The sequence below is a fragment of the Anomalospiza imberbis genome, chromosome 5 (genome assembly GCF_031753505.1).
Source record: "Anomalospiza imberbis isolate Cuckoo-Finch-1a 21T00152 chromosome 5, ASM3175350v1, whole genome shotgun sequence".
NCBI lineage: Eukaryota > Metazoa > Chordata > Aves > Passeriformes > Viduidae > Anomalospiza > Anomalospiza imberbis.
In genome coordinates, this window is record NC_089685.1 from 45343768 (window position 1) to 45356711 (window position 12944).

General features: G+C 42.0%; 1 protein-coding gene across 4 annotated transcripts in view; it reads right to left on the reverse strand.

The window, feature by feature from the left end:
* The window catches only part of KIAA0930 (KIAA0930 ortholog), a 73934-nt gene extending 65246 nt beyond the window's left edge, over positions 1-8688 (reverse strand). For 3 of the 4 annotated variants that reach the window (XR_010999174.1, XR_010999173.1, XM_068190442.1), the window contains exon 1: positions 8387-8684. Coding sequence is in view for 2 of the 4 variants with exons in the window: in XM_068190442.1 (XP_068046543.1) it covers positions 8387-8510 (124 nt within the window). In the remaining 2 variants the exon portion in view is untranslated. Of the gene's footprint in view, positions 1-8386 lie in introns of all 4 variants that reach the window. The other variant, XM_068190444.1, reaches the window with a different exon arrangement.
* Positions 8689-12944: the final 4256 nt, after the last annotated feature.

Sequence of the window (12944 nt, forward strand, 5' to 3'; positions counted from 1 at the left end):
TCATATTAAATATACACACACATATGACCACTTAGATACCTATCACCAAATGCGTTAGACTGACAGTTGTTAAACAGAAGAAAGTGAAAAATCTCATAATTCTATTCTGGTCATTCTTAAAGCACCTAATGCAAACATTTATATTGTTGTTCCTTTGTTAACTGAAAGAAAATAAAAAAAGCCACTGATGAAGAACAATCCAGAAAGAATCTGAAAAGTCAAAGAATTCAGCATAACGTAATCTATGCTTTTAATTTCAAAGATCAAAGAGGATGAAATAATTTCCCCTTTAATAATGTAAAATATGGACTACTAACAATTCAAACGATGCTTTGAGTAGAGTTTAGTCACACTTGTTATGAAAAATGAGGATCATCTGTTCAGACCTTCATTATTTAGGCAGAATTAAACTACTCATTACAAACAAACAAGGTACTTCAACATTCCTACAAAGTATATAAAAAGCTGGATCATCATTATTCAGAAAGACACCTGAGTTTACAGACCTTTATCTCCAAGTTGCACTGCCATGAACTTGCTGCTTTCCTTCTGAAAGGATGAGATCAGGCAATCACTAAGCAGGAGTGACCCCCCTGAGGCAATAAACTCATCTCCTCAAGACAGATTATTTCACTTATACTGAACACCCTGTGTATTATTATTTTATTACTATATATTACAAAACACTGAGTTTTATGGAAATTTGAAACTCACCTCTCAGGGTCTTTTAAGGCAGGTAAGTAAACAAATCCCTTATTGGAAATGTAGCACTGCTAGACATTCAACATCTCCTGTATCTGCTCTCCAACAACACAGAGGAATAAATTTCCAGTGAAATCCTTCACAGCTCTTAGCAGAATGTTATAAATCCATTTCAAAACACTTCCCTCATTTTGATGGTGTTTCGGCATCTCTGGGCAATAAAATCAAGCTCTTCATAGTGCAAAGACAGCTAAAGCTTCACTGGCATTTAAATCCATTTCTCAAGTTCCTGCTTATCACACCAAGTCCTGCAAGGTAGGACCAAGAAGTCCCAATACAATTCTGTATTTTATCCAAGCTTGGCAGCTCAGACATGCAAACAGAGTTTGAAGCTAAAACAACCTATGTTACTTCCAGACACAACTAATCAGAAGTAATCTATCTTCCACCTCCATGTGCTCAAAGGAAACCCCACCTAAGTGTTCACCCATATTCCTACAGAAGACCTGACACGATGCAGTACCAACAGATTGATAAAATGGGAGCAACACCTTACACAATATTCCTGACACTTGAAATCACTCTGGGTATGGTGACAGGGCAATTCCTGACATGGGGCCTTCACATGGGAGCTTATGAAAACCTGGGTCACTATTGAGCCATAAAGATTTTCAACACAAACAGCAGCCTGACTCACTGAGCACATCTTGCCTAAAAAGGAGGAACAAAAAGTCCAATGATGTCATTTTCCAGAGGGAAACATGACAAAGTTCAACAGATCAGGCCAACTCAAATGCAACTCTGCACATCCACCACACTGTTGTACCTGGAAACAACCCAGAATTCTTCAAATGTGAAGGACTGATGATTGCCTGACATTTGCTCTGCCTTCTGAGATAAGAAAGAGAATTATGCTAAAAAAATATTCTGAAACACCAAATGCAGCCTCAATACCAGCACCAGTAGCTGTTTCCTCACTGCTGGGGCAGGACAGATATGGCTCCAAAATGAACTGCTCTTCACATCACAACACATTACCTGGGTGCAAAATACTACATTCACCTAAAGGGACTTAACTTGTGGCCCCTAAGGAAATACATCTAGGGAACCACCACAGTAAGAAGATAAAGAATATTACTGTTTTCAAGGTTCAATTTCTGCATAATACTAGCACACTATACTAGAGACCAGCCAAACCAAAATGACAAAAAATTCAGTTTTAAAGCCTTGAAATTGCAGAAAACCCTGTAAATCTTCACACATACAATTTGTGCCTTAAACAGTAAGAATTCGGGGAAAAAATTACTTAGGACTGTTGCTGCATCTGATTAACTTCAGCCAACAGTACTAGTGCTGCAGTGTGCCCAGGTGACCACAACTCCACAACAGCAGCAGCATGATACTCATTGCTGTTCCTGTATCCTGACTGCATTTTATTTCCTGCATAGAGAAAGGTAATCCAAACCCTCTTTACAACCACACACCCCAAAAGAGAGCAACCTTGATTCCCTGAAATTCATCCTGCTTAGCCCAAGGGACTGCAGAAAGACCAAAACCAGCTTGTTTCACATACTTTTGAAAGCTCTCTGTAAAAAGCAGCTTCATAATTCAGTGGGCTTCTGGCACCATGAATTGATCTTGTGCAGACTTTCTACCTTATTGTTCACTTCCAGGTAATACTTAAAACATCAGTGAGCTGCTACCTGATCCTACCGAGTCAGTTTACAAGGATAAGTAGATGCAACAATCATCCCTAACTATTTAACTGCAGGGTTTTAGTTTTCCAGAAATGCAGCTGGACATAAGACACTGTGTACTTCAGCTATTGAAAAGCCTGCATCCTCTGAGCTTTTTCTGTTGATCAAGGAGGATGAAACAAGATGCTGTTAATCAGCACGCTGAACACTAACACTGAGAGGGGAGACCAACACACTTAATTCTTCAGGAAATTCCAGTTTTCGTTCCTTGGAAAGAATCCAAACAGACAGAATGTTAAATCTTTAAAAGATCCATCCTGAACCTTATAGGTAAGATGTGTCCTAATCCCTAAGACAAACTTCCCATCCATCTTAAATTCCAAAACAGAACTCAAGACTTCCAAATGGATTTACAACTTACTAAAGATTTAGAGCACACTACTAGGACAACAAAACTAAGCAGCTAAGGTTACTAGAGCTACAGTATTATATAAATAAGAGATGGGTTATGAGGCCCTGTAACATTTCAACACTACATTACATCCCAAATGTTCACAAATACTGTGACTGTTCCCATTATCAGTCTTATGGATTCATAATTCTGCCCAGAGGGCCACTAATAATAAAATAAAAAAAAAAAAACTTAAAAATAAAAAAAAAAGGGAGGGGGAATCCAGCAACTTCTGTTAGCATCCAAAAATGAACGGCAGCATGCCACACCTTAGAAGCTTAACTGCTCATTTTAGTAAGGCAACAATGTTCTGGAAGGTATTTTGTGGGCTTTTTTTTTTTTGGGTGGTGGTGTTGGATTTTTTCCTAGTTTTTAAAAAAATCTTGCCTTTCTACTTCAGCATCTCCAGTCTTATTTTGATAATTTGAGCATGTACACTCCCAATCAGGACATGAAAAATCCCATGAGGTTTCATCTCTATTAAAATGAAAGAACCAACTAATAACCCAACTGTTAAAAAAAGATATGAAAGCTCTAATAAAAGAGAGTCTGCTATATTATCCATGTGGCATGGAATATCTGTCACAATGCAGACAGAAGCTAACCTTCAACAGCCACACAGCAAATCCCTGAATACACCAGTGAGTGAGGGAAAGCCTGACAGGCCATTAGTGACAACAGCATGAACAAGGTTCTAAGGAACAATCAAAAGCTGAATTTTAAATTAATCACCTTTAAACAAAACCAAACAAAAAAAAACAAAAACAAAAAAAAAAAAAAAAAAAAAAAAAAAAAAAAAAAAAAACCACAAAAACCCTCACAGAAAAAGGCATTAACCCCAGAGAGCTGCAGCCCTAGAGTTTAGCCCCAGATTGCTATTCTCCATGGTCTGATCCTACAGGGACACTCCTAAACTTGACTGTAGAAGTGACAGGATGGGATCCCAGGACACAAAACCCTTGGACAAGCAGAAGTGCATTCCCATCCCCTGTGCAAAGCCACTGGATCTAAGAGTTTGCTCCACCTGTGGTTTCTCCCACACCACCCCATCCAAGCGCTCATACACATCAAATGTCTGCATGTATCTGATTGCAGAAATGTCTTCCAGACATTTTTCAATGCCAGAAAAAAAAAAAAAAGCAGTTTTAAAATCATCTATCTCTATCTATCTTTCATACTGGAATATCTTTGCTATTTGCTCATCTTTATCCAGCTACAAATCCGAGGTTCAATACCTCAGGGTATTTATCTAATGGTAAACTGGTTAAATAATTTTTATTTCAAAGTATCTCCTTAAACTCTAATTTAAATAATTTGTTCTGATCTTGCATTGTATGTGCACTTTCTAGAACTCTTCCTGAAAAGAAATACAGATTCCTCCTGGCTGGAATGTTGTGGGGAGGTATTTTTGGTTTTGACTGATTAGGAAGCTACTCTATAAACACTTTTTTATTTTACTATTTTTAAGTTTCTTACATTAGTATCTTTTTTTTCTCCTCAGTATTTGACTACACATTTTTTAGTAAACATTTCATATTCATTAGCTGCAAAACACTTTATAAATAGGGTAAAAGAAATTGTGTAAATAATAAGGTAAAAGTAATAAAAAGTGTCTTTTTAAACTGAAATCAAATTGTTCTAAATAAAACTCATTGGTGAATTTGGTTGTATACATGCCTCAAGTTTTGTTAGGATAGATGTGATTTTCATACCTTCTTGTTATTGACAGATCAAAAGAAGAGAAAGCTTTACAGCTTTTGTCGTTTCTCACCTTTGACTCCACAACTCCCTGAACTAACTCCAAGAACCATGAATGAAGAATGTTTTGTGTCTGCTGGAAAGTGACTCCTGTCAAATCAGTTCTGTGCTGCAGTAAATTCTCTGCAGACACTTCCACCTACTCTGTGGATATACTTTCTTCAAAGTTACAGACACAATTATATCCTTCTTGAATATTATAATTTAATTAAAAGTTACTACACTATGAAAAAGGTAAGGCCTGAATCTTGTACTTTCAAATCCAAATGAATTCTCCTTTTAATTTTTCATTTTAACCTCTTTCTCTTTCCAAAGACTTTCTTCCCCTCTTCTTTATCCCTTTACCCACATTGTGCTTCCATCACAGTGACCAGCACTTACTGTGTGCCACTTCCCTTCTGTCAGAAAGGCTAAAGAATTCTTTCCAGGTCTTACTCGTCAAGGCAGTGTGGCCCATGAATCACACATGGTCTTTTCTCACATGATGAGCCCTGAGGTTTGTTTGCAGCCACTGCCACACAAACAAGTCCAGGCAACCCTCTGGCTGAGCATTGCTGCTTCTGTTGCCCCTGTGCCAAGTACACCCTCCTCTCCTCAACAGCTGTTCAAGTCCCAGAACACCCCCAGGACCACCAGGAAAGCGAGCACAAGAAACTCTTCCTGACAGGTAAGAGTCTCTCTGCTGGCACCTGGAACAGGTTCCTGCTGCACACCTCAGTTTTCAGCTGCTTGTTAAAGCCCCATGTGCTGCACTCCACAGGGCAGTCACCTTCTTTTCAGAATCTTTATGACTTCTCAATTTTTCACCCATTACATGTCCCCATTACAGACTAGCCACAGTTGAAGGGATTGTTCGGATCTACCTACTTATTTTTTCTTACTCATTCTAAATTCCTGCACAAATAAAGTCACGCTCCACCCAAATCCACTCTACTACTCTAAAAGCAGGGCAAATTGTCACTGAATGACAGAAGGACAAAGAAATTAAGTATCTGAAAATGTTACACAGTAGTATCATGAACCACCAAAAATAAAACACTCCCCAGTTCAGGGATTTGGCCAAAAGATAACTTCAGAGCCTTACAGGCAGCCTGGCTGAGGAGACACACAGCACATGTCATTCCCTCAGGAGGAGAAATATTTTTCCACAGAAATGTTGCAACCAACAGCATTTCAGAGGGGCATTAATGCGCAACACCAGAGCTGTCCAACTGGGTGACACGGCCAAGAATTCTCGGAGAGACCTCACACTTCCCAGCTTGGTAAATGATGACATGAGTCATTATTTTGAAGTGCTACATTTTGTACATTACACAAAAAGGACATTACAGAAAATCCCACCACACAAGGGGATTTACATTTTTGAACAAAGCCTGTCCAAATGCTTATGTGACATTCTTGAAACAAAGCAATTTCTCTCATCAAACCTCAGCATCAGCAAAAACAACAATTTCTTCCTCCTTGGGCTCACTTCTAGGAAATACACAAGAGGAGAGAGGATGGCCAAGTTATGACCACTGAGTCCCATTTCATAGTTAGGGGACCAGCAGTACTCAGGGAAAAGCCACTGTTGGAGTCTTTGCCAGCTGATTTGAAGGGAACTGAAAAACAACAGGTTTTACCTGCTGATACAGCTCAGAAGGATATGGCCACTACAAGAAATCCCACCACGAATATAAAACCAGCTGTGATTGTGCAGGTCCCAAAATCCCACCCAGGCACAAAAGGAAGACAAAATCTTTGTGTTAACAACCTGAACCCAGACAGGACTGTGACTATTTTCATGACTTCTGAACTTGAGGAAAATCCTTTACATTTGCTGTGCTGCCAGAGCCCAGCATACTCTAGAACAGCCCAGGCTATTCCAACTGTGTTGCCTGCCTTGCAACAGCATTCATTATTGCAGCACAGACAGGCATAAATTTAAGCCACAGAATCATACCTTGGGTTCATCTACAGTTTCTACAAGCACCACTCCAAAAGCTCAGTGTTTTTCCTAAAGGAGGGATTTAAATAATTTACGAACCTGGCAACAAATCACAGCATAGAGGAAAGAGCTCTCATTAGCTGGGAATGACAGTGTTGAAGATCAGGGAACACACTGCAAAATGCACATCTCCACACAGGGACAGACTTACGGGGCAAGTCTCCAGAGCCACAAGCAGTCCCTCAGTGGCACTAGCTAAGCAGCTCTCCTGAAATTTACCATTCAAATCTTCACCTGGTCGAAAAGAGGTACACTGTCCTATTCCTTGTGTGACTATCCCAAAGTCACTCAGCAGGACTTCCCATGATGGGCTATTGTGGATGTGTGCTCAAACACAAGCAGAGAAGAAGTATCTGCATGGTCTTACCAGCTACCACAGTTTTTCCCTTTCCTAATTTCAGCAAAAGAAAGAGATGGTGATATTTCTCTTCCTGGCAGTCTTTATCGCACATTCAAACACAAGATGGCCAAACAGGACCTGACAGAAGCTTTCCAATGAATGAAATCTCATAGGCATTTAAATTTTGTGGACTTTTCCCCGTTTTGTTTACAATTTTTTGCCACAACATTTTACTACTTTATTAGGCCCTGTAACATTTCAACACTACATTACATCCCAGAGAGCCAATTCTATCAGAAAAAGGCATAAAGAACCAAGAATTCTCTTTGTTCATACAAGATTTCACTCTGTGGCAAGCAAAAGGAAAGAATAGAGAGCCCATTCCTTCCCAGGGAGACCACAGCAAGCACTGGCAGCCAAACTGATACATAAAGGCAGAGAACCAGAGATTCCCCATGTTCATCCAAACCTCACAGCCTATAAAACCTGAATAAAAACTTATTCTGAGCTTTTAACAAAGACTCAAAATGGATGAGACTTTTGGGGCCTTATAAACAAGCTGAGGAGGGAGGAGTCATTAATAGAGGCACCACAAAAGAAACAAGCGTTGTATATCAGTTTTCATCATTTGAAGCACTGCCCCTGCAAGAACTTCTGGATATTCACCCCCTTAGAACACAGGCCCAGTCCTGGCCATACAAAATCTTTGAATAAGGTAGACAGAAATTTTGGATGTGAAGAACAATTTCCATGATCTCTACTGCTGCATATAAAAATGAGTAATTTCTATTCATTAGTCTGGTCAGAAGAGCTTCCTGATGTGAACAATTTTGGTTAATGAGCTGCCATACCATTCTGTTGCCTACAGTCGACCGAATTTCAACCTGAAACTTCTGTTTTGCACTGCATAAGCTTTGCCAAAAGCTAAATAAAGACTTGTTGTGTGAAATTTGCATCAACCGAGATGAAAATAAACAAGACAGAAAGCTTAAGAAATCCTCCACGGTTAAAAAAAATAACTGACCTGCAAGAGCCACAATATCCTGTGCTTACTAGACCGTGGCAAGCACAGTGAAGTAATTTAAACAGAGAAGGGAGGTGTTAGGCTCAGAATCTCTAGAGAGCGTCTGAGAGGCGCACAAGAGCGGGCAAGAGGCACTAAAAATCCGTTGTTTCCATCCCAAAACACACGATGCGTAGTTTACACTTAAAAATACAATAGGGGCTGATGTGCGCGGTGCTGCCTGACCATTTTTCTCCAAGAGTATTTCAGACAATGGAGCAGGGGATGAGCCAGAGAGCCGCCTGGGGAAGGCAGGGGAGCCGTGCCCATGGAACACAACAGGTGCCGTTGTTGACAACGAAGCGGGCGCGGTGCCGCGCCGGGGCTGCCGCTCCCGCCGGGGGCTCCGGGCTCTGGGGCCGCTCCCCGCCCGCCCCGCCCGACTCACCGAGGCCGCTGATGTCGTGCCGGAGGCCGGCGCGGCTCCGCTCCTCCGCTATCGCCCGCAACATGTGCCGCAGGGAGCGGTCGGGCTCGCTGTCCGCCTCCCCGTCCCTCCGGGCACAGGCCATGCTGCCGCCGCCGCCGATGAGCTCATGTCAGGCCGCCGCGGAGGCGGCACCCGGTGCTCCCGGCACGGCAATAACCGGGAGCCTTCCTGGTCCCGCTGCCCCGGCCACTTCCCCCTTGGGACGTTTACCGGGCGTCGGCGCCGGCCCCTCCCCGGGACACCGCGATCGCTCCCACCGACGCTGCCCGGCCGCGCTCCGCCGCTTCCTGCTGCTGCGGCCGCCGGGCGGGACCGGCAGGGCCGGGACCAGCCCGGACACGCCCACGGGGCGGATCTGCCACCGACCGTCATCTCGGGCAACCCATCCTGCATCTCTGACATCAGCCAGCACCCTGGGAAACCCATCCTGCATCCCTGACATCAGTCCAGCACCCTGGGAAACCCATCCTCCATCTCTGACAATCCATCTTGCTTCCTGGGAAACCCATCCTGCATCCCGGACATCAGCCAGCATCCCGGGCAACTCACATAGTTCTGCATCCCTGACATGTAATGACTGTTTCTGGTCAGGCTTTCTGGACACCTTCTTCGCTATCCTTCCTTCTCACTGTGTTCCATAGATCTGTCACTGCAGGCAGGTCTCTCCTGGCTACGCCACTGATGTCATAGATGAGCTGCTGCTTCCTTCTAGCTTTCCTGTTCCCGTGTCTCTGTGGGGACAAAACCCAACCTAAGGTGTCTGCTGAAGTCTCTACCAAGATCTGTCACCTCTTCCTGAGCATTAGCACCTCTTGTGAAAATCAGGAATTGATGATCTCAGGGAATAACCCAGCTTGGGATGCAGAGATTGGATTCCACATCCTCCTGCAGCTGGTGGTGGTTGTCCGCAGCAGATTCCAACAATGGCCAAAATTTCCTCAGAACTTTATGATTTTCTATGCCACCATTGGAGAGCAATACCACCACCTTCTCAGTTCTCCTGCAAACAATTTGTTCAACATTTTTTGTTTATAATATTTCTTTAGCCTCTCCTTAGTTGCTAAAAATAAAAGGCTTAGGCTGACTATTCTTCTCTCTGAAGCCCAAATTGAAAGTTCGCAGGCCTTGTAAGTGGTGGTGGGGAGAAGCAAAAGGGTCAGAAGACTTCAAACGTGAGTTGACAGCATTTGAGAGTCGGGCTTCTTGGTACAGCATAATAAGAAAGAAAAGTTATCAAATACTGCAAGTCCATTCTCTGCAATGGCATACATTTAGCCCACGTTGCCAATTTCACTTTCTTGCCAGCTTTTGACACCAGTAAGTTAACAATCACTCACCTGCTGAATGCATGTCTTGGTTTGAAAAGACAGGTGTCTGCTAAGGAAGGCAGGAGCATCCCTTGAAATGGAGAATGTAAACCTCCTCCCTCTGAATTATTATAATATTGAAATTAAGGAGCTCTCAGGCAAAGATATAGGAGTAGGAATAGCAGTTCTTTATTAGGGAAAAAATAAAAATAATATAAAAATGCAGTAATATAAAACACTGACAGAGTCAGAATACAACCTGACACTCTGTTGGTCAGGGTGTTGGTAGCAGTCTCATTCAATGGTGGCTGCAGTCCTCTTGCAGTGTCAGGTGTGGTTCTGTTGGAGCAGTGATCCTGTAGAAGGGTGGAGTTTCCTTCTGAAGGTCCAGTGGTGGTGTAGATGGGCCCAGTCTTCTTCTGGGAATCTAGTGGAAAAGAAAGCTGCTTCTCTGGGAATCTAGTGGAAAAGGCTGTTTCTGGTGTTCCAAATATCAGATTATATCCAGGCAGGAATATTTTGGCTCTTCTCCCTGGGTGGAGCATTATCAGAAATCAGGCGACCCCCAAGGGGAAGAAATGATGATGTCTGGCTCCAGAAGGCTAAAGGACAGCTTTATTAAAACTATACTATATTGCATTAATATACTATTTAAAGAGATACTATACTCTTCTACATACTTACTTCTTACTTACCTAACTACAAACTCGTGACTCTCTGCTGAGAGTCCGAGCCACAGCTGGATCCGATTGGTCATTGAACCCAAACAACCTTCACCAGAATCCAATCCAGCAATCACTTCAGGTAAACAATCCCCATACCACATTCCACATGGGGGAAACAAAGGAGTAGAGATAAAGATTGTTTTCTCTACTTCTCTCTGTGTTTCTCCTGAGAGACAGAATTATGTGTCTCTGTCCAGAGAATGTGAATATCACAGAGCATCTCACAATGGGATGATGTAATTTTTATCAGTCATGCAGTGACACTCAATGGCCCATTAACAGAAGACATTTTCTGGAGTGAAGATTGGTTGTGGAATAGATAAAGAAAACTGCTCTACCTGGTTTTAACAGGTGATCTAATTAACAGAAGATAACTGCCCCACCTCTAACAAATGGCAATAGATTACACACCCCCAGCCACATCTTGCGTTTCCTACCTAAGACAATGCAACTTACAGTCACACATTTGTTTCCCATGACACCAATATAGATGTGTATTTTCTGTGGAAGGCCCTTCTGCTGAATTGGATAGAGGAGAGAAATTCGAAGTTGATGTAGCATTTTGCTAGTAAAATATCTTGTTCTTTCATAAAGCAATAGAAAACAGGGAAATACAATCTCAGGATTTAAGCACCTCTTCCCTTGTTAAATCTGATAGCTCTTTTTCTTGGAGAGAATGAAGTTTGCAGTCACATGTTAGCCCTGTAAATGCAGTTATTAGAGTTATTTATCCCATGGGGAACAGTAGCAGAAAACTGTCCTGTACCTTACCCTCCAAGTTGTTCCTGACATTGTCAGGAGGAACGACTCTCTCTGCTGTCGGAGGAGTGACAGTCTCACTTCCCTCACATCATGTTGTACCCGCTAAGGATTGGATATCTTTCCCCTGCAGATTGTCAGGAGGAACGACTCTCTCTGCTGTCGGAGGAGTGACAGTCTCACTTTCCTCACATCATGCTGTACCCGCTAAGGATTGGATGTCTTTCCTCTGCAGATTGCTTCTGGATCCCAACAGCACTGTCATGTTGGAGGCACACAGGAACACTTGTGTCACTAGCCAGTAGCCAACCTTACAGCAGTTTCACTAGAATCTTCAGGAGTTCAGCCTCTCTGCTGTGCCCTGAACACTATCCATAAAGTCCCAGCCACCCTGGTTTTAAAAAACAACCAAGGAAATCTGCTGCTGCCCTGTCCAGGCCTTTTATAAAATGAAAAGTTATTCCTGCCCCTTCTTAGCTCCCCACTCTACCTTCTACTTTTTCTGGCTTCCATCAAAACATACCCATGCACAAAAAATGCAGAGGCTGGGCTGAATTCTTCTTTGTACCTTAGGATGTGTGTTCTATACAGCAGAAGGATAAATACAAGGCTTATTAAGGCTTATTAAAAATATCTAGCTAGCTTAATGTATACTTTTTGCACCAGTCAATAACAGTCACCTTTGCTGTGTGAAAGTCATGCAAGTTATTCATATGAGGCTATATTTTTCTTACTATATTTATTTTATTAGTTGCTAATAGTGATAGCCTGAAGTATGTGCTAACAAGACCACATGAGGTGTGAATATCTAATGGTGAAATGAGTTTGCAAGTTAGAAAATATGAGCTTATTGAATGCCTTTGAGTGTCTGTCTAATGGCTGAGTCCTAGATTACACATACCTGATAGTCCTGACCCTGGCAAACCTGTGTGGCTACTTGCAACCTGTCAGAGACCAGCATTACTTGAGCACTTCAAGCTCTCTATGTGCATAAACTATTGCAGGAACAGACTTTGTAACTCTGAAGCTTTGGAAGTTCTATTCAACCTGTTAGAAACATGCAAAGTACCCCCATTTTTCTCATATGTTCTTTACTGATAATACGAAACTAAGATTAATAGCAGCTGTATGTAGCAAATGAATGTTGTATCTTGCTTGAAGACACAGGGCATGAAATGCAGTTTTTCAAGGAAGAGATTGAGCAATTTAAAAATTCAAATCTTATTTTAGTCTCAAATTGTGATATTGCCATATTTGGCAGTCTGCTGCTCTGCTGAGGGCTTGCCTATGGGTCAGTGGTCATCCAGGCAGTTTATATGCAAAGAACAATTCTGTAATCTTTACTTAATTGCCTCCCTAACTGCATCAAAGCATTCTGACTTAGGACATGGCAGTTTGAGGCCTCCCATTATAAACTGTGATAAGTTGGCCAGCTTGAAAGATAACTCAAAGTTACTTCTAGAAATTCCTTGTGTTCAGCACAGGCCTGATTTTGCTTCCAAGATTAAACATGCAAGTTACTGAAAGTTTTATGTACAGAATGTTACAAGATCTTTTTTCAGCTAAAATAATTATTTGAAGTTAGATCTCTGAATGCACAGCAGAATACTTAAGGTCATGCAATTTTGAAGTTAGAGATGTTCTATGTGTCTAGTTTTCTTTTGCTCTTCCCCCTTTCTTTGTTCCAGTCTTGTTACTCCTGCTCCTACTTTCATCTGTTAACTG